Source organism: Sturnus vulgaris, chromosome 3, assembly GCF_052056855.1.
Source record: "Sturnus vulgaris isolate bStuVul1 chromosome 3, bStuVul1.hap1, whole genome shotgun sequence".
Taxonomy (NCBI): domain Eukaryota; kingdom Metazoa; phylum Chordata; class Aves; order Passeriformes; family Sturnidae; genus Sturnus; species Sturnus vulgaris.
Window position 1 is genome coordinate 5,564,388 of NC_142245.1, and position 27,217 is coordinate 5,591,604.

Here is a 27,217-nt window from a genome sequence, read left to right on the forward strand (position 1 = left end):
AATATTCTCATTTTTATACCTTTTCTTTTGCCTGATCAAACTAAAATTTGACTCGGTGGTGGGACTGCAATTCCCCTGACAGAGAAGCCCTTCGGTACAGCAGAGTGAGCTGAAACTCAGGTTCCATTTGAACAGCGATGGCAGCACTTAGAACCATTTGCTTTGGAAATGCTCTTGCCACTAAATATTAATAAAACCTTTACATTAGAGGTCTGTGGGGTTTCGAAAAGAAAACTAATACATATGGAGGGAGGCAAGCAAACAAAAAACAAATTGGAAAAGAACCACATCCAAGTGACAGAGGAACAGAATGATTTGTCTGGAGAGGTGTCGACAAATGTGTCAGTGCATTTCCATGAGTGACAAATAAGCAGAAAAGGGGGAGAAGAAAGGCTACTGAAAGCAGAGAGGAAAAAGAAGAAAAGTGTGGCAAGAGGAGAGAAAAAAGCCTGAGACATGGCCAGGGCTCTTCAGCAGAGACAGCAGAGGTGTCACACTCACAACTGTGAGGTGTCACCTCTCTCCTAAGTGCAATCCTGCAATTTCCAAACCCTCCCAGTGCTCCAGCACCCCATGAGGGAGGGGCTATGCAAAAAGCAAAAGGCATCTCCCTGAGACACTCCTGAAATTTTAAGGCATGACATTGTAACTGAGTAAGGGCCATGCTAAAAACCTTCATCAGTTGCAGAACTTATTGTAGATTTTCAGTTTGTCAAAAGCACTTGGCTTGGCTTCATGCCCAACAAACTCCCATTTCTCCCATTACATGGAATCAGATCAGTGCCAGGAGTTTATGCATTTCCATCCTTGTCTTTGTGGCAGGGCCTGATCACCACTGAGGTGAGCACGTTCCAGGTGGGACCCACAGGAATAACAAACCCCCAAAATGAACTCTGGCAAATGGAACACCGAAGTGATGAGTGCAAAGTTGGAACAAGCTCGATGTCTACACTTCCCTCCTCTCCCCAAAGCCAGGACTTCAACCAGGAGGAAGAGTAAAATATGCCAGGAAATGTGAACTCCTGCCACTCATTAAGTCTTAGAATGAAGTACCCAGAGATATGAGATTTTTCAGAACTCTGCCACAGATCCTTGTGCCAACAAAACCACACATAAGACAAAGTGACCTGGCTATTTGAAAACAAAAAGTAGTTTTCAGGCTTATTCACTTCCAAACCCTACCCTCAGCATATTTTGTTTCAATGATTTTTGCAACAGCTACAGCTCAAGGTGCTGGGCTGTTTCCATAGACACTCTTCTCTGCTTTGGCACCCCAGCCAAGGTATTTTCACTGAACTCATTGAACACAGTGTGGGTGTTCCAGGCTTTGGGAAGATTCGGGAATGTTTTTTGTGGGTTCTGCCTCAGCACCTCAAACCCAGACAAATCAAACATAAAACACACAGACACTTCTAAAGATTTGGCCTGTGAAGAGTGTTCTGCACAATTTATCTCCCAGATCCAAGACAAACCACACAGTATTTTTGGCCCTGAAAACCATTCTTGAAAAGAAAATAATATTCCTTATCACTGAGAATCAACCTTTGTCTTTTCTACTGAAAACTGTTTATGTGTTAATGAGCAGGTATTTCTTATTGTCCTTCTTTTCCAGATCCAAAAATTAGGGCAGAGAGAAGCCAAGTGCCCAAGGTGACCAAGCAAAGAGCTGCAGAGGCCCTTCCAACTGTCAGATGAAAGGTGAGGGGAAAAGCCACCACATTTTACTTAAAATCTGCCTTAGGAAAAGGGCAATAAATCTGAGCCAGTGGATTTTACTTCTCACTACATCAGTGTTACCTTGGATTTTACAGCCAAACAATGGTGCTAAGTCCAACAAAAAGCACTTTCCTTTGTCAGACCAGTGACTAGTGTTCAATTTAAACAAAATCCAACTTCTTTTCTTTTCCGATGGGCAACTTCATTTGAGTACCTGATGGATTTTTCTAAGGATTATTTAAGGAAATATAGTAGAAATACATTCTAATAAGTGTGTGCATACATGAAAATTACAAGTGTCTTTGATTCATTTGTAACCAACTTTTAAATTTTTCATTCTTAGAAGCATGTTAGGAAAACCTTTAACATCATATTTGTTTATTCAACTGAATTTCAGTCTTGCATTAATGCAGCTAATATATTCCTTAAAGTATTAAAAATAATATAACCCAATTATAACTTAAAACGTTTGCACTTTTAGAGCAAAATATTTTGGTTAACTATAAAAAGTAGTTGATATTTTAACAAGAACCTCTTGGAATAAAACCAGAATGCAAAGGGTCAGTTCACTGCGATTCTCAACCCGTTAGCTAATTAATTAATTATTTAGAAATAGCAGCTTCCAGGAAATTTTTCTTAACAAGGTATCAAAGCCTGCAAAGGAAAAACAAAATTAATGAAAGCATTGTCAGAGCCTTAAATGAATCCCCTAGTCAAACACAGCAAGATGAGCAAACAGATGTGAGAGCCTGGGGTTATCTGGGGGGTCAAAGGAAGGACAAGGGCTGCTGGTCCCTCTCAGCCCGGGCACTCCCGCGGGGCTGGCACCCACCTGGGGCAGCATGCGATTTTCCTCCTCCAGCTGTCTTACTCTGGCCTCCAGCTGCCTAACATAGGACAAGGTTGATTCTAAAAAATCAAACAGAAAAAAACTCGTATTATCCACAGAGATCTGCTCGTGTTTACCAGTGCCAGAGCCTGTGCCACATTCTCACTTGCACTCGCAGCAGACTGCCTCTCAAATATCCATGGAACATCCCACTCTGCTCCTCCACTCTGCAGGGCAGAGCGAACACCACTGATCCTGGAATCGATCAATTCCTTGTTGCTTGTGATTCTGAACTGCTGCTCCTTAAGGTAGTCCCTTCTCAGGCCCAAGGAATCTCACAGAATGACAACATAGGCTTGAGCTCTCCCAACCCACCCCGTTTGGAAACGCTCCAGAGGGATAATACATGATCCCACCGGGTCAGCACTGCAGAGCCCAGGGAGAGCAGATGGCGCCGTGCAGGCAGTGGGGTCAGAGGGACCCCTCGCACTGTCCCGGGGCTCTGGAGCACGCACGGCCTCCCTGGGCTCCACCCCAGCTCCTGCCGGGCTGTGCTGGGAAGCAGCTGTGTGTCCCCAGGGCCTGGGAGGTTCCCAGCTGGTTGACAGCAGGACCGGCCGGGGCAGCTCAGGCTCCCATTGCCCTGCCCTCAGAAGTGCACCAAGAGCAAAGCCTGCTTGCTCTGCTCCCCAGCCACTCACTGACCTCCACAAGGGCAACCTTCGGTGCATTGTGAAGAACGTGAGTCACTCCCAGGCTGCTCCCAAGAACCTGATGTAAGAAAAGGAGATCCCTGATCCGGCACAAAAAGCACCCACGAGTTTTACCATCACACATTTCTTGGGTCAGGTAGAATTGCTGCTCTGGATCTAAGAGAGAGACATGTCTAGGAATGTAGCACTCAAGTGTAAGAAAAAAAGTGCAGAAAAACTGCTGCGACTCTTGCACCTCCTTGCATGTAGGTGGAATTCCACATGTACTCGTTCCTGACTCACTGATCCACTCAACTTCCTCTGAGATGTCAATTCCCCTCGCACATTTGTACTCACATTGCCATGTAATTAGCAAAATTGATGATTGATGGTATGGAATCCATGGGTATCAGGGCAGTGCTGATGGCTGATGCAGCCCTGCAGAGCTGCATTGACAACACAGCTGTTCAGTGGTTTAAACTGACAGACGAGTTTGGGCACGAATTTCCTCTGATACCTCATCACTACTGCAGCCTGCCCGTAAAAGAAGGGAAATAAGGTGTCACTTACTGCCCTTACAAGACTGCAATAGGCTAAAATATGCATGGGAATTTACAAAACATGGAGACAACACACAGTAATTTGTCAAAGATGATTAATGCCCAGCCAGGCACTGGATTAAAAATAGCTTTGTGCAATAAAGGAGGAAGAGGTAATCTGAGGTTCTGTGTGCTCTGCTGCGTGAGGATTTTCATAGTTAGTGATGGGTGCATCTCTGGAGAGCCGCTGAGCCCGGCTCAGATGAGCACTTAGGAGATGAACAGCTCATTCAATTAACTCCCTACGACAGGGGCCCTCCCACCAAATCAGCTCCTTCCCAGCACAGGCACTCCTGGGAGGAGCAGCGGGAGCTCGCTCGCCGTCACAGCCCTTAGCACAGGCAACACTCCTGGCACATCCCAACCCTTCCCTCAGCTGCTTTCTACCTGAGACGGCTCCTGAACACCCATCTTGTCAGAGGGGCTGGCCCCCCTGGCACTGGCCAGCTCTAAATTCCTTGGTTACAAGTTCACTGCTGTGTCAGCACAGGTTTGGACTTCGTGCTCGAGTCCAACTTCCAGCTGTGCCCAGCAGTTCCCCTCTGGGTTCTCTTCAGCTCCAGCCTCCCGTGGTCTCCTGGCTGAGCATTCCTTATCTCCTCAGACAACACCTCTTGGCAACATCTGCCTCTTGGTTTCATTCCTTCATTTGTCTGTCAGGAGTCCAGAGCAGACATCTCTGCTGCTTCAAATCACTCCACTCTGCCTCAGCTCTAAATTTCCTGATGCCAGCTCCTCCAGCTGAGGATTTGGTCTGGAATCTCTGTGCCTCTTAACCCTTCTAAAGTGTGAAACAGTTACTTGAATCTCTTCTTGTAATCTGATTTAAAGGCAAAATTAGGTCATCTACCAAAGGGTTGAACAGGCAAATCCTAATGTATGTGAGTCTTCTTGACAAGTAGACTAGACACATATATATTTCAGGATCTGTTAATATATTTATGCTGGGATGTTATGAGCTTAGAGGGAAAATGAGCAGAAAAGTCAGTCAAGGACATAGAAGATGGAGAAATTGAAGGGAAACACTGTCACCAAACTTGAAAAAAACCCAACCAAACAAAAGTTGCACTTAGAAGTGTTTATGAGAAGACCTGTATGATCCATCTCTTCTGCTTTGGAACAAGCTGTACAAACAGGACAGCCCCTGGCTCGTGTCATTACTGCCAGTTCTGACCCCTGTGGGCCCCCTGGTTCCATTTCCACTCCTTCCCATCTTCCTTTGTGAAGCACTGCTAAGAGTAACAATCTGGAAAAGCTGCCATTCTCATTGGGTTACCACCAAATGGTTACCTTGAGCTTCCTGTGCTCTTAACATCATTGAGAATGTGATCAACATGTGCTGCTTCATTCCAGGGCTGAAATAAAACCAGTTTTCTGAACTATTAGGGACACAGGAACATCTTGCTCTTAGGGAAATTCAGTGACAATTCACCCTCCCTCCACTTCTGTCACTCTAACATGTTGTAAGAGAACATCAATATTGATGCAGCTGATCTCTTTTTCTTTTGGCATCCACACTCTTGAAGCAAGGAGATATTTTGGGGTTATGTCAAACTTTATCAGACACTTACATTGCTGCCAAAGGCATATTTGTGCATTGGCTTTATCCAATTTTATATGCCTGTGCCTGGTCTCAGTCTAGCAAGGAATTAATAATATTCTCTAAGCCAGATTATACTACGTTTTAGAATGGGTGAGGATGTTATGCTAAATTCTGATATTTTCCTTTTTCTTTCTGGGTTTGGTGTTTTTTGGAGTTTGTTTTTTTTTTTTTTTTTGGATGCTTACAACTCACAGGCAGCTGTGGAACTGCACTGGTTCAGGTATATCCAACTTTCCAACTTTGACAAACTCCATTTGTTATGCTGCTCTTCCACAGTCACAGAATTAACTAGGTTGGAAAAGACCTTTGAGATTCCTGCACTGTGCTGGCAGGAATTTAATAATTGCACATCAAATCAGATTTTGGTCATTCAAACCCACACCCAGCACACTGCAGTGACAACAAATAATCTTTCAATAAATGGGAAATGAACACCAAGGTTGTGCAAGGGGTGCTCTAAACCCTCCAGTAACTACCTGGCAGCTCCACACGTTTAGGAAAGGGTTTCTCTGCCAACTGGGGAGCAGATTCAATGACATGCAAACCATCTCCCTGTCCTAGAATTGCTAGTCATCTGATTTAATTACCTCAACATTAATATTCATGACTGAGACATGCTATCACTGCAACCCATCCCCTTTCAGCTACCTTGTTTGGACAGAAAAAAAATTAAATGGCACTGTTGGATTTACACTCTCAGCAATTTACACCCCTCGCACTCAGAGCTGGCACTGGCAGTGTCCTCTGCCCAGGGCAGGATCAGAGGCACTCCCAAGGTCATTTTTAGCCCTGTCTCCTGTGATTTTCTATTAGGGCTGCACATCTTACATAACAGCCCATACTGAAGAAATGATGGAGAACTTCTTATTCGAGTGCAGCCAAATTCCCCCACAACGCAGCGGCGCCGGGATTAGTGTCACCATGTAGGAAGACAGACATCTGCCCAAGGCAGCGCTTTATTAAGCTCACCAGAATGTTTAGGAGCTATCGACAACAAAGGCACATATTCTCAGCAAGTTTTGGGACAGTGAGCACCGTGGCACTAAGACAGGGTTTGGATTTCTCAGTCTTGCTGTTGTCTGAAATTGTCCCGCCCCAAGCTCGGATTCCTCGTGATTATGGATCCAGCAATTCTTGACTTCTCCCAGTAATTAAAAATATAATTAACTAAGCTGAGCAAGTGTGTCAAGACTGAATCTTAGCAAAGGGAAAAGCCAGCACGTGGTAGTTCAAACATCCTGACACTTCTCCGGCATCAGCACACATTACACACAGACAGGTGCTAATTACCTTGTAATCAGAGAATTTTATTCAAATTACACACAAAAATAGTGTGTTTTCTCAGGTGCAGCAGCTTTTAATCACAGATTAACTATTTATTAGAAGAAAGCATATTCTCCTTATCTTAAGGCAGCCCTTGCCATGCCTTTAACAATTCAGTGATGGGGTCTGACTCAGATTCCAAAGTGTTTGCATTTGCCTGGATTTAGGTGCCACTGTGGATCAGGCAGTTTAATGAGGAGGTCTGGGCTGGCTGTGCTCTCACATCCCTGTGGTGACGCTCTCCCAAGGCTTTCCTTCTTCCCCTGGTCACCAAGGAATGCCCCAGGTCACCCAAATGCTGCCTGTGACACACCTTACTAGAAATGTATTGTTGGCTTCCACTGAAGAATGTAAGAACGTTACTGATTTAGACTGGAGGTTTTGTTGCACATTTAGCTTAGGTGCAACAAAATTTCCAGTAGAATTCACCTGGGAAAAAAAAAAAAGCTTAAAAAATAATAATAAAAAAAGGTTTAAAAACCTTTATGGAGAATAAAGGATTCAGCTATAGGAGCACCTAAAAATTATCTCAGATGTCAGCTGAGGTAACGCTCTTGCTAACAGCTGGATAACACTGTCACACTAATGGGCTGCTGAAACATTAACCTTGCTTTGTTTGGGGTTTTTTGGTGCTGGAGGTGACAACAGCAAGGCTTTCCTTGCTGGCCTGTTTGATACCCTGTTAGCTCCCCTTCAGCCTGTGCTAAATGCATTTGGCACGTTATTGATGGAAACAGAGGAAATCAAAGCCATTACGCTGTTGCTGAAGCCTTTCCCACTGGCTGTCAGCTTGTTCTGGTATCGACTGGCTGTGGTTTATGATCAGAAAAATCTCACCACTCAGGTTTGTCCCTGTGCTCATTACAGTGTCCCCTAGAGCAGGCACAGCCCCCGGGCTGGAAGCAGCAGAAGGAAAGGGGGATGGATGTTCAGCAGGATCAAATGGAGGCCAGGAAAAGGCACTAGCTGAGAACAGCTTTGCTTAGGGAAGGAAGGGACAGGAAGCACTCATTCATCTCCCCAAGCCAGTGCCCTCATCCCCTTCCTTCCTTATTCTCAGGCTTGCCTTTTCCAGCTTTCCACCTGATTTCACATCCACGTGCCTCCTGGAATTGCATCTCCTAAGTGTCCCTTGCTGAAAAGGCCCCGGGTCCCCTGCAAACCTGTGGCCACTGAGAAACCACTGCATCCACAGAGCCACCTCCAGCTTCTCCCAGTTCTGCTGTGTCTCAGTTCAATGAACTCTTACAGGACAAAATTAAAAAAAAGAAATGAAAATACAAAGCTTCCCAGCAACAGCAATATTTGTGCAAAAGCCAGAGGGTCAGACTGACTGAGACACCAAATACATGCACTAAAGGTCATTCACAATCCCCACAACTCACCACAGATGCTCACAGCCACTTTTCTTAGCACATAAAATTGCATTTCACAGCCTCCAATCATCAGATGTTGAAGAGAAATAGTTCAGAAAAGTTAGTTTAGGTGAGAATTTTACTATTGGTACAGCAATCTCAAGTTAATAATACATTGGCTTCCACCTGGCAAACTGCAGCTTAGGCCAAACCTGAAAACTACATCTCCAGGAATTCTGAATCAGACCAAACCCCTCAATCAATTTTATGCTCATCTAGTGCCTCGTTAGGAGGCAGTTATCCAACCTGTAAACTCCTCTTTTATGGGTTACTGTTTGTGTGACTCCATCCCAAATTCAAACAATGTTCCTGAGGGTACAGAAATAGAAGCTCTCACAGCACTGAAACCATTGAACCATTGAACATTTTCTTGCTACAACTACAAAAGAGATGCCAAAACTCCCAACAAAGATCAATAGCCACATGAATATGTGAGGGAACAGCCAACCCACAACTGCTCCTCCTCCCTGTGCCAGTGAGACCAGCAGTCCCTGTCCTGGTTTATATGGGGTAAATTTGGATGGAGAGATGTTTGGGCAGCAGGCAGTGCCAGGAAAGCAAGGGGGGCAGCAGGGCCACTCTCTCAGGCTCTGTTTCCAGCTCCTTGTCCCACTTCTGATCCTGCTGATGCAACAGAAGCCTCCTGAATGAACTGTGGTGTGCACACAGCATCCAAAGCCTCCTGTAAACACAGCAGGAAAAACTATAAAACCAGCAAGCATCCAAGGGGAAAAGCAGTGAGATGCACACAATTACCCAGCTCTATGGGAACATTCCCATGAGCAGGCAAGGGCAGAGCTGGGGAACTGCCAGAGGAACACAGGCCAACCTGGGCAAACACAGTAGAGATTTCAAATTATCAGGACAAAAGGGGGGTTTGGATTAATTTCTCTACACTGAGTGATTAAGATGTAGGACAGGCTATTAAATGCAGTAAAAGATGTTACAAGATTAAATATGTCCTGGGGACTGAAACCACCCTCTTGCTTCCAGAGCCCATTAAAGAGCCATGGTACAGTAATGCCTGCCTGTCCCTCCTGAGCTGGGCACATTTAAAGCAGGAAAGATGAGCATTTTGTAAAATTACTGCACCAGCAATCTCAGCACAGGACCTAATTCCAAGGAAAAATTAGCTCTATCCATTTCAGCTGGCAGCTACACAATAGCAGAGGAAAAGGCTGTCGGTACAGCCTCCATCTCCTCTGTTAGACTCTTTTGGAATGATTGGGGAAGGGATAATGAAAAGAAATATTCAAATGACAAGGTATTTAAAATCTATCAGTGCAAGCATATCCCCCTCTAGGGACTCACATCTCCTGGGCTGCTCCCCCTGCAGCTGGAGCATCCATGTCTCCAGGTGAAATCCCTGCAAGGAGAAAGCCCCAGGAGGGACCTCAGAGATCAGGAATCAGTCTGAGTGTCCAGCTCTGGCTGCAATCAGCACTCAGCTACTTCAGCCCTCAGGAAAACTCTGCAGATGTCTCCTGCATGTTCCCAATAGTCCAAACATCCTGATTTTAGGAGCAGAAAGATTCCTCTGCCAGAGCAGAGCAGACATCACTAACAGAGGGTCCTGCCCCAGCTTCAGCTCATTATTTCCCTAATTTCTGAAGATCTGCATGTCTGATCAGTATCTCTGTGCTCCTGACACGATGCTGGGATTATGGGATTATTCCAGAGAGACTCCCAGCAGCCAGGGCAGAGGGGACTCAGGTGCTGCCAGCCAAACCCTGCCACATTACACTTTTAGGTTTCCAAAACCTTTATTTTGTGAAAGTGCACAGATACAAACCCACATCATGGACTGATGCAGAACAACACTTGTGAGCGGCATAAACTATGGGAGCCCGTGTTATGTCAGGGCTTCAGAGGAAGCCAAATGCTCCACAAAAACAACTTTCTGTTTTCTCAGTGCCTTTTCAGTGTTATTTCACTGCAATCAACATCCACTGCTGTTATATTAATATGATGCTGATTAAAACATTCATAACTTAAAAGTAATCTCAACACAGGTAACAAAGCACAGCATGTATTACTGAGAGCTGTACTAGGCACATTTACCTGCTACAAAACTGTTGAATTAACGATTTATAACGATTTACCCCTAGACATGGCAAATGGAGCCCCTTGTCCTCTCCTCTGCTGCTGGTTGTGGATGTGCAATGTCTTTGTAGCAAAACCAGCTGAGATTTCCCAAGTGAGCACATCCAACAACCAGCTGCCCATTTCCTGGGCTGCACCTGAGACTTCTCCAGGGATCCTGCAGATCCCAGCACAGCAGATGAGGCAGCTCCCCCACCGAGGGGACTTCTCCCCAGTGTCAGTGAAGCTGATCCTTGGGCTTTAAATGTTTTGAGCATCTTCCTGACCAAAGAGGTGAAGGAATTATTTCAGTTTATTATGCTTCCAAGACTCAACTATCTCTCCATGTAGCCTTAACTAAATGACTTCAATTCTTTTCATGGAATGGTCTGTTCACCCTTGTGGATAAATCAGCCCCTCAGCACAGCCATTCCCAAATCCATGTCCCCCTCTGAGCTGTCCCTCAAACACAGCAATTGATGCCACTGCTGTTGGCTGCCCCAGCACCTCCTCCTTTTATGTTCTGAGCACCATTTCATCCAGCAGGAATGAAATCAGCCAAATGCAGGAAGAGCTCTAGAACCTGAAAATGGCAAATCGGCAGCTGCAATAATTCCTGAAGTTCCCACTGGCAGGGCTCTAGTGCCATGCTCAGCACGTGGGCCTTGGCCATGCAGACAAAGCTGCGATGACTCAGGGAGAGCAGTCCAGCCTGAGAGCTCTCCCAGCTGCTTATCTTCATCATCAGAACAAAACAAACATTTTCAACAAGGCCTCCTCTGTTTATTTCCTGGTTACTTCACTAATGGCAAAGCAATTTACGCATTTCCTCTTCCCAAACATACAAATAATTGTGCAGGCTTTTGGTTCCAGAGGCTCTTGGAAGCAGTCATGTCCTTCTTGCTGAGCTTTCCACGGAGCAATCCGTGACTAATCCTCTGTCCCCAGCATGAGCAGCTCCCCTGCTGCAACCCTTTCTTGCCCCTCCTGGGCCACACAACACACACTGAAAGATGAGTCAGACCCAAAAATCAAGTGCATGTGTTTGTGTGGACATGTGCACGTGGGGGGAGGTTCTTTCCAGGAACTACCTGCCCTCAAATTACCAGGATTTTGTTCTGGCCACTCTCAAAGTTTCTTTCATAGGGTTACAAGGAAGAAGAATTTGTCCCATCAGCAGGCAAAAAGCTACAAGAGACACGTGAGCATTTCCCAAGCTGGTGGTACAGCCCCATTTATCATCTCTGATTAATACTACTAATGAAACTAAAATACAGTAATGTTGTGAAACAGAATAAAAATACTGACATCTTTCTCTACCAGCAGCTGCAAAGTAGGACTGAATCTCCAGAGATTTTTAGAGTGAAGACAAAAAGAATTATCTCTGGATTACTGGGCATAAAATACAGATGTGACTGTAACTACAAACTGCAGGAAAACTCCAAGTAAAACAGTTTAGGGAGGAGGATTACAAATCCCATTTTATTATATATGTATGACCACAGAAAGTCATGCTAGAGACAAGCAAACCAGCCTTTCTACTGCTTTATTACACAGGGATCAGCTCAGATACTGTAGTGCTGTGGGCAAGGGAGGTAAAAGCAGTGTATAAATGAGCTGTCAGGGCAGCTGCTGTAACAAAATGCAGACAGCATCCCAAAATTTCTAGAGAAAATTGAGACATATAGACAGCCTTGGAGGTTTAAGGCTAGAAAAATGCTATTAAAACAAAGCAGTCTGGCTTCCTGCCCTGTGGAGACAAAGGAATTTTGATAATAATTCCAGGAATGCCTGGTTTCCTTTTCACTGCTGGAAGTGGATATGGTCGAAAGAAGTCTGTGGGATTTTTCCTGTAAAGAAAATCTTGGCAGAAACAATTGGACCAAAATTAAATTTATGAATGAGGTTTTTGTTTGACCTAGGACATGAACATAAGATCTGCAGCAATAAATTATTGCAGGGGGGTTATATATTTCACGGGTTTTGTGAGCCTGACCATCCATGGGCACTATTTCCTGCCATTCCTCAGGACAACCCTGCTTTCATGCTCACCTATGGAAAGAGCAGGAGAAACCCTGTATCAATTCCCCTCTATCACTTTGTTTACAGCATGCTGAGCACAAGGAGGAAACCCATCCACCCCTGCTGGAAAACCACAGAACATCTCACAGTGTTTCCTCTCTACACAGGTATGGAATTGCCTCCATGGCACTGAGATTTGTCACACTACAGTTGTTAACAACGTCCCTATATCTGACACCAAAGATGACCCCCAGCAGCCCCCTGGTATTTCCTAGATGGTAGCAAGCAATCCTGGCCTCACTAAGGGTACTGCCCTCAGCTCCAAACCCCACAGAAGCTTCCAGTCCTAAGGAAGACTAACAGAAAAAGAGAGCACAGGATTGGAGACTAAAAGGAATCTCCTTTACTCCCAGAGCAGTGATTACAACGTGCCAACCCCAGGAAGAGTTGACACACAAAACAATGCCTTCCTGGAAAGGTGCCAGCAGCTCAGGAAAATTCTAAGCTTGCTTTTCCCATAGCATAAACACATTCCAAGGAGGTTCCTTGAAAAACAACAGCAGCAGCTCCTCTGGCAAAGCAGCCACTGAGAACTCCACACTCCCCTACCCAGCCTGCTCTTCCCAAGGGAAAGGGAACTTGCTGGGACAGCTGAAATAACCCTTCCTTGGGCACTCAGGTCCCAGTTCTGGTGGGAACTGAACCCTTTCAGAATGGCAAGTCCCACCATTCCTCTCAGCCAAACTGTGACCAAAGCACTTGGGCAGCAAGTGCAGTGAGAAGTAATGGGAGCTGCTCCATCTGCTCTGTTTGTCGAGCTTTGGGTGGTTTGGGGTTTGGTTTGGTTTGGTTGTACCTTTTGTTTGTCCCACTGTTACTCATAGGCAGAAGGCAAAAAAGGCATTTAACACATGTCTAGCCCATATCCCAGGAAGCAGTAGTGAGTTTTCCCACCTCAGTCTCCTCCTGCTCCCATAGCCGTTTTCATTTCATTGCCAGGTTTCATTTTCACTTCTTGGTAAGGGAATGCTTGCAGAGGCAGCTGACACAGCTGGCTGAGCTTTGCTGAGAGCATTTGTTCTGTGCTGAGCAGGGCCTGGCTCCACAGTCAGCACTCAGGGACAATTGACACTGGGCAGGACAGCAAGAAAAGAGCTCCCATTGCAGAACACATGAGGTGACAAGAGGGAGTGGTTAGAAGGCCACAGGTTTTTCCTGGTTTTAGTCAAGTCCTTCCCTTAGTCAGTGACCCAAGGATGCTACAAAGGGTTATACCCACACTCCCAGGAACACTGACTCCAAGGGATGCTTCCCATCATCACAGAACGAGAAAAAGCAACAACAGGATCAAACCAGGCTCACCCAGGTGTATGACCCTGGCAGCCTTTTTTGAGGGAGTCCCCAAGTTAAAAAGAGCTGGGAGCTGCCTGGCCAATTTTCATGAGACATCATTTCCACCTAAACATCAGGAGCTTTATTTAAAAGTCATTGAACCTTGTGTCAACTTCCAGATTTGCTTGCTGATTCCTGTCCTTACTGAGGACATTTTGTATTTTGATAAAAATCCTTCTTGAGTTAAGCATGAACACACAAGTTACTGCTCTTAGAGTATGAGATTAAAGGGTCAAATCTCTAAAGGACTGGAACTTTTAGTAAGAGACGGATTAAGGGATAGACTCACACTTGGATTTGAAGCTTTTGGAAGGGAAAGGCAGGGTGGCAGAGTCAAAGAAAGGAAACCTGACCCCGGTTTGAACCAACAAGTGAGACAAATCTTTTGTGGAAGTCAGAGGAATGCAGACCTGTTTGGGAAAGTAAAATCAGAGGAAGTGAGTAACAATCAGCAATCTTATTTTCAGAAAAGCACCTTATCTTTACCACCTCATTCTTAACACAATGTTTCTTGGGTGGCAGTAAAGAATTCCCTATAAAGAAGTTGTGCTTTTTTCTTGCCATTTATTACATCCAAAGTCTACAATCCCTTCAGCATCAACCATTTGCCACTGACATGGTAAATGTTGTTTTTTTGTTTTGTTTCAGTGTAATTGTTCACTGTGTCATGTCAATTCCTACTTTGTTCTCCTTGCCAAAGCCCAAATAACATCCACTGCTGGGGCCACCAAACCAGTTTGTTTCACAGAACCACAGAACAGTCTGAGTTGGAGCAACAGAGTACATTTCAGAACTACAAAATAAATACATTAAAATAAATTGAAAATGGTTTTTTGTTGAAAGCTCTTCCCTTACAACAAGAGCTTCCTCAGTTCATAATTCCAGGTGTTCAGACCCTCCCTGTGACACAGGGATTTCCTAGGAACAGGACATCCCATCATAGACACAAATTACTTCAAGATCCAAATCAGTTTTCCTAGTCTTTAATCAGAGACACTTCACTCTTCAATATTTAACACACTGCCCTAGGACTAATGCAGGACACTTGTGATTTGAGCATCAATTTTTAAAGTGCTTCTGAAGCCTCAAGAGGCTTTTCCCACTAAAATTCAGTCCATGCTTAACCTATTTACATAGACTTTCATCTTCCTGTTGTAAGAACATTCAATCAAATCTGCTGAGTCAGATAAACCTCTTTACAGGAAAAAGATATTTGTCTTTTGGATTCAGGCTTGGAAAATAAAATGGAAACCACAAGTTTCCATAAATTCTGTAGTAAGCACTGATATTCAGGGGCAATGTGTTTGTGAGTTGTTATTTGCTGCATAGGGAGCATATCTGAAGAAATTTTGCATCACAGAAAAGCTTTCTGATGCAGTAAAAAGATAATTTCCCATTCTGTACATTACAACTTCTCAAATTAAATTCCTTTCCCTGTTGAAATACCGAATCAAACCCATCCAGCCTACAGTTCATTTAGGGTACTGAGCAGATCACATGTCGAGCCAAAGTCACTTTGATCCTAGAAAAAAGCAGACTGTTGAATCAGCAGTGTCATCCACTAGATTAAATTTGCCACTAATCCAATCAGATCCAGCACTTACTTTGCCTTACATGTTAAGCACCCCCTCCCAGTCTATTAAGGGCAGTGTATTCCATTAAATGGTGCTGGTTCATAATTCCCAGTTCACATCTCAGCACAAATGAAAAGGCAGTTTCAGTTCCACTTCCCCTTGCTGCTGTGTATCTCTGTGAGCAGCTGCCTTGCCACCCTGGCAGGGTGCAGTGCCACGAAGCACTTCCCTTTGCACAGGGCAGTAAAATGGCTCAGAAATTTTGTTCTGCTGCTGTGCCAGCACGAGGAGGGAGCCAGGTGAACAGAGCACAGGGGTGAGAGACCTGCTCTGTGACTGCTGGGCAGGGGAGGTGGCAAACAGGATATTGATACAGAGTGGATATCTGTGTTTTGGATGTGTATGGACACATTCACTTGTGGGGCAGCTGGGCACAGGTTCAGCTGCACCCCCTGCTCTCTGTGCCAGTGCTGCTGCAATTTGGGGGTCACCAAGCCCCAGGGGAGGACAGGCTCCCTCCTTCCAGAGTTTCCTGTCAGCCAATTGAAATCCCCAAAGCAGGGACCAAAACAAGACCCAAATGCAGCCTCTGTAAACACTGTGAGGTTCAGCTGCAGGCTCGGAGCAGGGCTGGGGCAGCTCCCCCAGGACAGTGCCCTTCCCTCTCCAGCAGCCTGCAATCCATATTATTATGGACTGCTGCATCTGTCCATCCTGCTGGAAGTCACTTCCCAAACACCAGCCTTTACCTGCTCCCTGTGGAATTCCCATTCTTTATCAGGAATTGCCTGTCACCTGCTGCTCCAGCCTTCAAGAGACCTTACACCCTTCCCACCCAGAGCTCAGTCTCCCAGAGCACGGGCAGTGAATCACTCCACACTATAATCTATTCCTCCTGGCCCTGGGAACCACAATACAAAAGTTAATCAAGCAAAAGAGAAAATAAGGATGTTGTTACTCAAAACACCCAAGTTTTACGAGTTGTGTTTCTTCACTGGGAGATTATTTCACATCTGCCATTCATTTGTTAGAGCTCGTCTGTGAAAGCACTGCAGAAAAATTATGTTTATTTGAAATGTCACCTTTAAGGAGCCTCATACCAAGTTAAAGCTCAGTTAGCTCATACCACACTAAATTGAAAATCTGGTGAAAGAAAGATGAATATGACTGTGTTGCACTTTTCATAATGCAATAGCACATAATCAAAGGTAGGATTGCTGTCCCCAGCAGAATTCTCTCTAGAAAAAAATCTGTTTCATTGTAACAGGACAGGTTAATTACTTTTTGCCCCCCAATAAAATTACTTTTATATAGTTTTTGGTTATTACATTAGAACAAATGATGCATGGACAATTTTAAACATGATTTCTCTCTCCATGAAGACAATCAATTAGCAAACTCCCAAGTCCTTTTGCAGTTTTTACTCTGGGTTTATTGAAATTCTCTTCAGATTTTACCCCATTCTCATTACTCTCATTGCCTGCTAATTTCTGAGACTGGGAATTAATAAATAAGTAATTAACTTCCTTACACCTTCCTATCACCCATCAACACAAACTGTTACCTTGAACACGTAGAGATGTGCCAACAAAAACACCTGAAGCCCCCAGACAGCAGGAAGAGTGGGCATCTGCCTCCATGCCCTCCAAATTCTGCTCCTCTCTCCTTGTCAAACACATGCCTTACATTTGACATGTTTATCAGCTGAATAAATATGCACATTGTTCAACTTCACACTCAGAAGCATCCCTTTGACCCTGGGGCAGACATTCCCACTGTATATTTTTGCAGCTGGAGGACCCACAGAAGAGAAATTTGCTTTGAAAAAGGCAGCCAGCTTGAGGCCATATGAATGAAGATTTAACATTAAGATTCACTTCAGCAAAACAATTTTTAAAAATAATGAAACCCTCCCCAAAAATAACATTCCAATGAAGTTAGATCCTGTTGCAAAGAAAGGTGAGGGGACAAGTTTGAAAGGAGTGAAAAAGTCCATTTTCAAGGGTGCCATTTAGGGCCTTTTTCACGGGGTTAGAATTCACACAGAAACATTTTAAATGCTAATTAATCCAGCAGAAGGGGCTGGCCTTGGCCAGAAGGTGGCTTGTCACTTCTGTTATTTTTCTGATCTGTCTCTGGTACTTCTGGCATTTTGACTGTTGCTCTGCATCCCCTTTGCAGCCAGCCAGGGACACGAGGGTTGTTTTTTTCCACGAGTATTTTCAACAACTGTCCCCCATATTTTTGCTCCTAACTGGCCTGGTTTTGTTACAGGAACTAATTGTAACCCTTCCAAATGCTCTTTCAAAATGGGAATTGCCCATATTTATTCCTGGAGTCTGTCCCATCTCCAGAGAGAAAATGTCTAATTACTCAGTTCATTTCAGAGATTATTCACTCACTCAGTTAGCTCCAGGGGAAGTGAGTACTCGTGGCATTTTCTTTTAAAGGCTTTTAGTTCTGATAGTGTCACCAATGTAATGAACATTATGATATGAATGACCATGACATACATTTTCCCTAATAAACCAGTTCAAGCAAGGTCCCCATCCTAAAGAGCCACAGTGGGAAGCTGTATGGATAAGATTATTAATATGCAGGGGATGAGTGAAAATTTGGTCTTGATTTATTTACTTGAATTAGTCAATGCAAGCAGGTGTGAAGGGAAGCAATTTTTCCCTAAAAATGCAGGAAAAGCTTTGTATTCTTCATTCTCTCTTTGGCTCATGTGTCAGAAAATCATAAAAGCTTTCTAGCTTCTCTTTCAGAAAGATAAAAATCCAACACATAAAAGCTGCTTTATGTTAGAGGAGCTGTGAGGTCAGTGCCTGAAATGATGGACACTGCCCCAGTGCCATCCTGGACGTGCTGTCAGTGGGGAATTTGGTGACAGCTGCCCCAAAACTGGGGACAATCTGCAAACAGCCTTGCCCACAGCCCCTGGGCCTCTGGCAAACAGGAACACAGCAGAGCCACAGCTCTTCCCAAAGGTCTGGACCTGGCACATCCAGCCCTGGAGCAGCAAGGGACGCTTCTGAAAAGGGACATACAAGTGCCCACCAGGGTGGCTCTGCTTGAACTCCATGGGGTTCACGGTAGATTTGAAACAGGTTTAGACACCTTCAGCAGGATTTGGGTGGAACTCAGGGTGCCAGATCCAAAGTGTGCTCTTTAGATGCACTAACCTGGGCTCCCTGGAGAGAGGGAAGGCTGGGAAGGGAACTCAGCAGCACAGGAGAATGTCCCAGGCCAGCACAGCCACTGCTGCTCTTTGTGCTTCCTCCCACTTCAGCCCAGGGAAAGCACAACAATCTGATTTTCACTCCAACATTTATGCAGGTACCATGCAAAACGGGTACAGTTATTTGCATTTTCACATAATTTGTGCATTAATAATTGCTCCAGGCACCACAAGAGGAACTGTGGCATAAGCCAAGAAGCACAGCCTGGCAGCAGGGACAGGAGATGTTCCCAAGAGCACCACACACACTGTCACTGGCATCAGCAAACAGGGCAGCACTCTTGGGCTGAGACTGGGAAATGCCAGGAGCTCTCCCCTGCTCCTTCCCTCCTCCAGAGCCAGCCCCACTCAGCACAGAGACTGCCACACTCTGCAGTGGGCAGTGACCACAGCACCAGGACAAATCCCCTGGGAAGGAGCCCCCTGCATGCAGCCAAACCTGCACTGGCTGACAGGATTTTCCTGATGGGGATACTTATGGTGGAAGTGCTGACATCCACTGCAAGTGCTGGCAGTGATTTGTTGTTTATTAAGTGATGGGTCTGATTTTCCAAGGCAGCCAAGTGCCAGCTTGGTTCCCACTAAAGCCATAAAGAAAAATCTCCCTTGATTTTAGAAGTCAGATGAAGACTCAAGACTTTTCAAAACTCTTAATTGTACAGAGATGCAAAACATCACTGAAAGAAAATAAGCCTAGAGAAACAAATGCTCCAAAAACTCTTCAAGTTTACATCAAGCAAAATTTTGCAGTTTGCAGACATTTCACATCAAAGCTGTAACAGATGTGAAAACCAAAGGGAGAATTAATTGAGATCCATGACTCCTCTGTTTCCTAAATCCAGATACTCTGCAGAATGACTGAGTCCTAACCTTGCCCTGAAGTATAATACACAACAGTACAATGTTTCTCACAGAAGTAGCTCTGTCTTCTGGCAGTAGCATGTAAAATTTAAATTATACTAACATTTTAGAAGATATTAATAGGTCCCTTAAAGAAACAACGTGTCATGAAAATAGCATCACGTCCATGTTTAAAAACCCTTAACTGAAATGTAATAAAGCACTTGCAGGAAGGAATTTTTACTTTCAGAAGAGTCCAGAACAGTAGCTGAACACGCATTCAGAGCTGGCATCAAAAGAATGGAACCAATAGGATTTCCTCATGCTTAGGGCAAAGGTAACAGTAACAGAGCTCTAACAAATAATTGCTACTAAAAGAACTAAAAAGCAGAGAGGCTTTTGCCAGTTCAGGTATTTGGGTGCAAATCCCACAAGCCAAATTGCAGGTAAAGGAATTCCTTACTTCCCAATTTCCCAGGCAGGACACCAGGGACCTCACACAGCAGCTCTCCCCTCAGAAGAAATGGTTCAATGTTGAGTTAGAAACCTCCAGAAACAGAACTTTGAGATTTTAATTTGCACATTCCCTTGGCTGAGGTGTTGCTCTAAAAAGAAACTGCTGAAGAGAGATCTATCACTGAATTAAAAATTCAGGGCAGGTAAGTTCCATGAGGAATGTCTATGTATTTAAGAAACCCATTTATATTTCTCCCTGAGTTTCCTTTTCATGGAATTGTATTTCGAATTAATAGGATTTAGAACTATATTTAGAATGACACAGTCAACACTGTACAGCTGTGTCCATCTTTTTAAGATGCTTTATAAACCAATTTTCCCAAAGATTTCTCAGTAATCTGAGCTAGATATGGATTTTTTTCCCTATTTCACAATTCTACAGATATCTGGATTTAAAAAAAATGCTTAAACAAAATGAAGCTTTAAAAAGTACCTGCTAATGACAACCATTTGCTTAATGGCAGCTGTTCAGCCAGTGCAGCAGGAGACTGCTTACATCTCACAACAGAAACCATTTTTAAAAATTAGTCTTGTAAACCACCACCCATAAATCCATGGAAAATCAATGCCCACGGTTTCTATTAGGAAGTAGCAATGAATTATTCCTTATCCAAGAAGGAAAATAGGCTGCCTTTTATTTTTTTTTCTTTCCACCTGCAAAACTGTGGAGGCCAGATCCAAATCCTTTATCAGTGAACTCCTCAGTAACTCCTGTGGTGACATCGCTCGCCTGTCCTTAATCTTGTCAACAAATTCCATCATATCCTTCAGAGAAAATCCTGCCATTGTTTTAAGTATGTCTAATCCATAAGGACAAAGCTTTAATGAGTTTCTAAATTTGTATCTTAAGAAATAACATAAAATTAAAAAACCCCTGTGACCTAGAATCCATTCCAAAGCACTGCTCATCACTTCGCTCCACGGTGAGGTCTCAAGATGGGATTTATCCCACATCCATGAGAAAGAGGCACAAAGCAGGAAAGTTTCCAGTGCTTCAGAGATGATTTTCATATCCCTCAGACACCACACCATTCCTGCATGAGAGACAGCAGTTCTAGTAAAAACAAGGAGTGCAATAACTGAGAGGTGGAGGAGGTGCCTGGGAACAGCAAGAGATTTCTTGATTCTCACTCTCCATCCCTTAGGTGGTTTAATAAAGGGCAGGATATTGAGCATGGCAAAATGAAAGAGATAAAATTCATAAGAACTCCTTGTGTTCCACAGAGTTTGTTTATAATTTGGCAGTTGTGTAATTTAAAAGAATTGAGCAGCACTTCCCATGCAGACTTTATCAACCTGAGAGCAATAACATCCTCGCTGTTCCCTGGGGTTTATTACACTTCCAGCAAAATGACAGATGTAACAGCAACCTTTCACCTGCTTCTAGCCAAGAATTTAAATTCCTCCAAATGACCCAAATCCATACCCTGCAGCAAACTGCAAGGCAAAATTGTTCACTTGGTCCCTTTTAATTTAATTTTTCACTTCAATCTATTCACTTCGATCAAACAAATTAAGGCTGGTAAGCAGGTAGGGGAGTGGAAGACGAGTGGGTGTAAAAACAGACAGCCTTGTATATTCTGCACCTCTTCCTTTATGGTCCTGTGGCCTCTTCCCTCTTGATGCTGGTGCATTTGCAGCAAGGAATGCCTTTGCTCTCATTCACAGACACTGGTGGAGGGCTCCTCCCTTGTTTCATATTTTGTTTCTACTCAGCCTCTTCCCTGACTGCTCAGGCTCATTTTCAGAGAGAGGTATGAGTGTATCTTTAGAATGCAATCTGTGTGGTGTTATGTCTGCACATCTAGCCCAAACAAATTTCTACTTGCAAATTCCCTTAATTATAACCATGCACTGCACTAAAATACGGCCCAGTGCTTAAAATCACAGCATCCTCAGGGGAGCTCACATGAGTACAAGTCAAACCCCACACACAGGCTGCAGCTGCACTGCAAATGCAGGCAGGCTCTGCACTGAGGGATCCCCTCCAAACAAGCACAGCTCTGTGCCTGATCTATTCAAAATTTACAAACAATTGATGGGGTAGGACTTGAGAATGAAACGAAGCTTCAGTATAAATGGGTAAACACAGCTTTGAAATGGTCAAATCAAGTTGATATTGCAGCACACAGGAGTTGGCACACTGAGCTGCAGCCAGATTGCTCTGCCACTCATGAGTTCCTAATAGCCACATTTCAGTCTTTTTTCTATTATAAATTGTTTCTAAGTATCAAAATTTATTTATATGTTCAAACAACGTCTTCATTCCTCTCATTGCTTTTCAATTTCCTGCTACTGCATTTCATTGAGCATCTCCAGTATCTTCTAGAAGTAAAATAAAGCTTCAATCTGTCTTTTGCAGTTACTCCTTGTTTATATATTTTCACTTTCCCCCCCTGCCTCTCCTCAGAGATTAAAGTCTTTTCCAGTTATCCCTCACCAATTAATTCTTTTTTTGTCCCCAAGGAGGAGATGACCAGAGCTTCACTTATTCCTAACAATGAAGCTTATACAAAACACATACATTTGTATTTAAGTTGCATTTAGGTTAATTGATATCAAGTTCCAGTGGAATTGGACTAATTTATGATATTTAAGTAAGCTGATCTCGAGTAAGTTTGTTTTTCTGTGGGATGCATCTTGAGTAAGTTTGTTTTCCCAGGCATGACTCACTTCTAAAGCAAACACCATCCAGAGCGTGGTTTTACTCCCAGAGACATTTGAATCCTTTGCTAGAAAAGTGACAGAAGGACAAATACTTGAGACCTCCTCTGGTCAATCACTGCTTTAGCTGGGGGTCTCTTCCTGATCTCACTCACACCTTGGTTGTGAATTCTGTGGCTGCTCCCTTTGTTCACTTTTAAATGTCACTCTCTTTTCATGTCCCAACCATTTTCTAGAGGCAGATTTTCTTAGCTGGTAAAAGGGCATTTGAGAAGGCATAGCAGCAGTCTAACATTTTCAGCTCCAGTCCTGCACTGTGTCAATTTAATCTCATCACTTGGCTGAAAGTTCTTTCATTCTCCTTGTTTTGGAACCCACAGACATATGGCAGGAGTTGTCTCGAGGCACAGAGAAGTGACATGTGGCATGAGCTGAGAGCAAGCTAAGGAAAATTAACAGGCAGAATGTGAGGGCTTTCACTGGAGGCAACAGAGTTAAATATAGAACTAAAGTGTCCCAAATACAAGAGCAGCACTTCCCACAGGGGTGCAGGTGCTATAAATACCCGGGTTTCTGATGGCACACTGCAGGTGAGGGGCAGGATTCCTCCCCAGCTGAAATGCCAGTGCTTCCCCACTGAATCCCACAGGAGACAAGAGCAGGAGCACACAGCAGCTCCCACTCATCTGCAAGGTCAGTCCTTCAACACTTTGGTGACAGCAAAAAGCATTTTCTGGGTGAATTTGAAGGTGTTTTTTTCCCTGGCTGCTCCTACACTGGTTCAGCAAGAGCCCAGGGAACAGGGCTGGGGACCTGCTCCTGCACTTAGTGAAGATCAAAATGGACAGCGATGAAATTAGAGGAAAGGAGATTTAGTCTGCATAGATATGCAGGTATTTACTTCCTTTTCTTTAATTAAATTATTCCAAACTCAGAGTAAGGTTTTATACAAGCCCACATACCTGTTAGACTTTTTCAGGTGCAAATCAAAGGGAGAGCAATACAGATGCTCTTGTAAGTCAGAAGTGTTTAACCCCACGTGCATCACACCCTCAGCTTTTTGAATTTAACACAAAACTGCTCTGCCCACCCAGACCCCTACAGAGTCCAAGCTGCAGCTGAGAGAGGCTCAAACATAAGCAACACACCCAGCCCAGGGGATGTAAAATGATGTTTTAACTCGTGCCTCTTCATGAGACTTTTCCTTCACCTTTCCAGGAAATACTGAAAAATCTGTTGTCTTTTGATAAGCTTTAGTTTTAAGCCTTTAAGGAACAAAAGGGAAAATTAGTGGGGTTAATGTCTGAGCACAGTAAAAATAACTGCTGGTAAAAATCCCTATAAAAGTGAAATACAGCTTATTGTGCTTGCAGCTTTACATGCAGCTTTCATTTCTTCCTAGAGCTTCAGCAAAGGCCAGGAGACAGACTATTTATCAGAAAACCATCAAGCTGGAATTTCACATCAGGCTAAGAGATCCCAGCTGAGCTGTTTACTTCTAAATAAAAGAACCCATGAAGTATGGTATGGAGCTTGAATTCCTTCACTTGGAACCCCAAAGCTGAATGGTCAGACCCAGAAAACTCCCCCCACAGTTTAATTCATCTCGTTTTTGAAGTTCTGCTGCACCTGGTAACCAGATCCACTGTGTAGAGCACAGCTGTACCCAAATCATATCATGAATAGCACAAAATACACTGGCTAAGTTTACCAGGTAAAATGGGCGATTCTATTAAGCAGTAAAGTCAGGGTATGGAAGGAAGATGGAAAAGGAAAATTTCTGCATCACTGGGGTGGCCACTATCCAAATCTTTGCAGCTTTCAGAAGAGCTGTCATTATTTGATGTCATGTATGAAATGCCTTGAAGATGTGAAAATGAAGCCAAATTCTCCATCAGTCAGAAGCCCTTTGCTTCTGACTTTTGCATTATGCCACCTTACATTAGTTAAGGGTTTGGCATCTCAGCTGTTCCATTTTTACACTTCTATGTGGTGATTTGGAACACCCACACAAACCATTTCCCATTCCCTGTGGCTGCAGGGGGCTGCTTGCATGGAGTCACGTTCACAAGGTCCTTCTCTAGTAAGAGAGAAGGAAAGAAAAGAGGGATTTAATTTCCATAGCTCTATGGTCAGGAGTCATTTTCTTCCCTCCTCATTACAGTGTCTTTGCATTTGTTAAAACTCTTTTGGGGAGAAAAAAGAAAGTGAAAGGAACAAGATGTATTAAGATGCATAAACAGCTAAACAAAAACCCTCTGTATTCCAGCTGTTATTAAATCAGATTAAACCACCTCCTGCAGTCAGACCCCCCTCTTACTGAGGAAAGAAGTGAAGGAATGGCTGAAAAAAGAAGTGGCCTCAAGAAAAGCATCATTATTATTTCCTTTCCACTTCAAAACTTTCAACATATTCAGTCTCCCTTGATTTCCTTAAGATGCTGCCTAGGCAAGTAAAAATAGTGCCAGCACCAAGACTACTTGCACTGCAAGACATTCCCAGCCACTTCCAGCTGATGTGTCCCTGCTGACAGGACATGCAGAGCATCCCTAGAGCTCAGGATCAGGCTGTGACACTCAGCATGTGGCACTGCTGCACTGCCAGCCGTGGGATGGCCCCTGTGTCCCCGAGGAGCCCCAGCCTGCTCCTCCTCGGGAGGACGGGACTCCTGAGCCCAGCGTTCCTCTCCCACTGCAGAACGAGTTTGTGTTCCCAGGGCCTGCACACTCAGCACAGCTCACAGCAGCCCTGACAGGAATTCAGAGTTCTGCCGTTCTGCAACCTCTATTTTCCCTCTGAAACAGTCCCTATTTATGTGTTCTAGCAGACAAAAACACCCTCAGCACATCCCAGTGCCTCCTGCCTTTCTCCCCTTTTCCTGGCTCTGGTACAGCTCCAAAACTTGACACCCAAATCTGCTTAGAGTTTTGAGCACTCGTTGCATTAAGTGTAAGGAACACTGGCTAGAAACTGTACAGTGTCCTTTTTCCTCATCCTCCTGTCCTTCAGAGACCTCTTGTTCCTGCTGACACTGCCCACCTGCAAAACCTCAGCTGGGGGAAGGATTTCAGTTTGCTTTCTCTAAGGGAAAGGAAATTTTTAAAATAAGAAACAAACCACACCATTAAACAAATTGCTTTAGTCAGGCAAATATTTGGGGTTTTTTGTTTCATTCATGTACCAGTTTCATTTCTGTTCCCTCTGCATTAAAACCAAACCTTCCACCACAGCAGGTACAGAGGGACAACAACTCCACACACACTCAGAATTGGTTCAAATATGTTCTCGATTCCCAATATAAGATATTCATTCCTTCTCTACTATTTTTTGCCAATTTTTTGCCTTTCAATCAGGAAAAGTTAATTGAAGCCCACAGTGCAAAGTGGGCATGTAATACCAAGGGCAATATATCCTCAGGGAGGCATCAAATCCAAATTCTGCCCTGGGACATGAGGATAAAGAATAAGAGAGAGAACTTTGTCAAGATTTAATGAGGATCACAAAGCTCAAGACATCTGAATTTCCAGCACCAGAAGCTGGAATGATACCTGTGGCTTTAGGAAGTACAGTCAACCTCCCTTCCCTGCTTTTAAAGGCATCTAAACTAGGCTATGAATCCTGAGGTGTTTTCCATCCCAAAGTTTTATCCTGTTTCAAGATCATCTCTCATTCCTTGCTGACAACACTTAGCTTTTTAGAAGTTTTAATTCGACTAATTAATTCTATTCCAAAAAGTCTCATTTTTGATGCACATGCTGTTCTTGGCCAAAGACTGTTTTACCCTTTTTCCTACCCTCAGGAACCATTTTTGTTTGCTGAATATCCAGGGCAGGGACACTGTACCAGCATTGAAACACACAACATCTCTCTGACAGAAAAATGAAGGCCAGGCTGCCAACTGCTCAATCTGTCACACCTCACACTTCCTGAAAAGAGAAGCTTCATCATCACCCATCAAGACTTGGATAGAGTGACCATGGGCTCCTGTCTCAAGGATAGGAACAAACTGTGGTGTCTCTTCTGACAACACCCAAAAGGGATTTTAAACTTACAATGAGATTCTGAACTGTGCTAATTCCCTCCATCACTCATAATAATAATGGAAAAGTTTATTCTTTCTGTTGACAGGAAAGTGGGGAGCACATCATGGAGACAGAAGAGAAAATGAAACAGCACTTGAGAAGAAATCAGTAAAATGGGTTTTACCACTGAAAGCAAAGCCAAGGCTGAGAGGTGCTCAAAGTTCATGCCTTGAGCACCGGGAAGGATAAGGCAGAACACATCTAGGACATGTGGGAAGCCTCTTCCAGAGGAACAGTAAACAGGGCTCAGTCTGGCCAGGTTTGTTCTGTCCTGCCCAGGCAGGAGCACACAGCACCAGTCCAGCCACATGAGGATCATTTCAGAGAGCTACAAAGAACTCAGAGAGGTTTGGCTGCTGAGAAAGACAAATATTTTTGACCTCAGATACATTTCTCCAATACAAAAAGATTTTTCCATAGCAGAAGTTTGATGTCTCCACATTCCAGACACCAATAATTTGAAAGCACTCTTCTATGACTACCTTGAGCATAAAGCTTAGTCCTTGAAAACAAACCCATGTTTCCTACAACATCACTCATTTTCCACAATTTTTCCAGGGGTGAAGTCTGAGTGCCAAGAGCCCTTTAAGGAAAGTGCCTCATAGCCACAGTTGTTCATCAGACAGT

General features: G+C 44.0%; 1 protein-coding gene across 4 annotated transcripts in view; it reads right to left on the reverse strand.

Moving 5' to 3' along the window:
- The window catches only part of CCDC85A (coiled-coil domain containing 85A), a 64,607-nt gene that overhangs the window by 14,160 nt on the left and 23,230 nt on the right, over window positions 1-27,217 (reverse strand). For 3 of the 4 annotated variants that reach the window (XM_014895118.2, XM_088160767.1, XM_014895120.2), the window contains exon 3: window positions 2,549-2,625. The exons of the other annotated variant lie outside the window; for it this stretch is intronic. In XM_014895118.2, coding sequence (XP_014750604.1) covers window positions 2,549-2,625 — 77 coding nt within the window. The remainder of the gene's footprint in view (window positions 1-2,548; window positions 2,626-27,217) is intronic. 4 annotated transcript variants of the gene reach the window in all.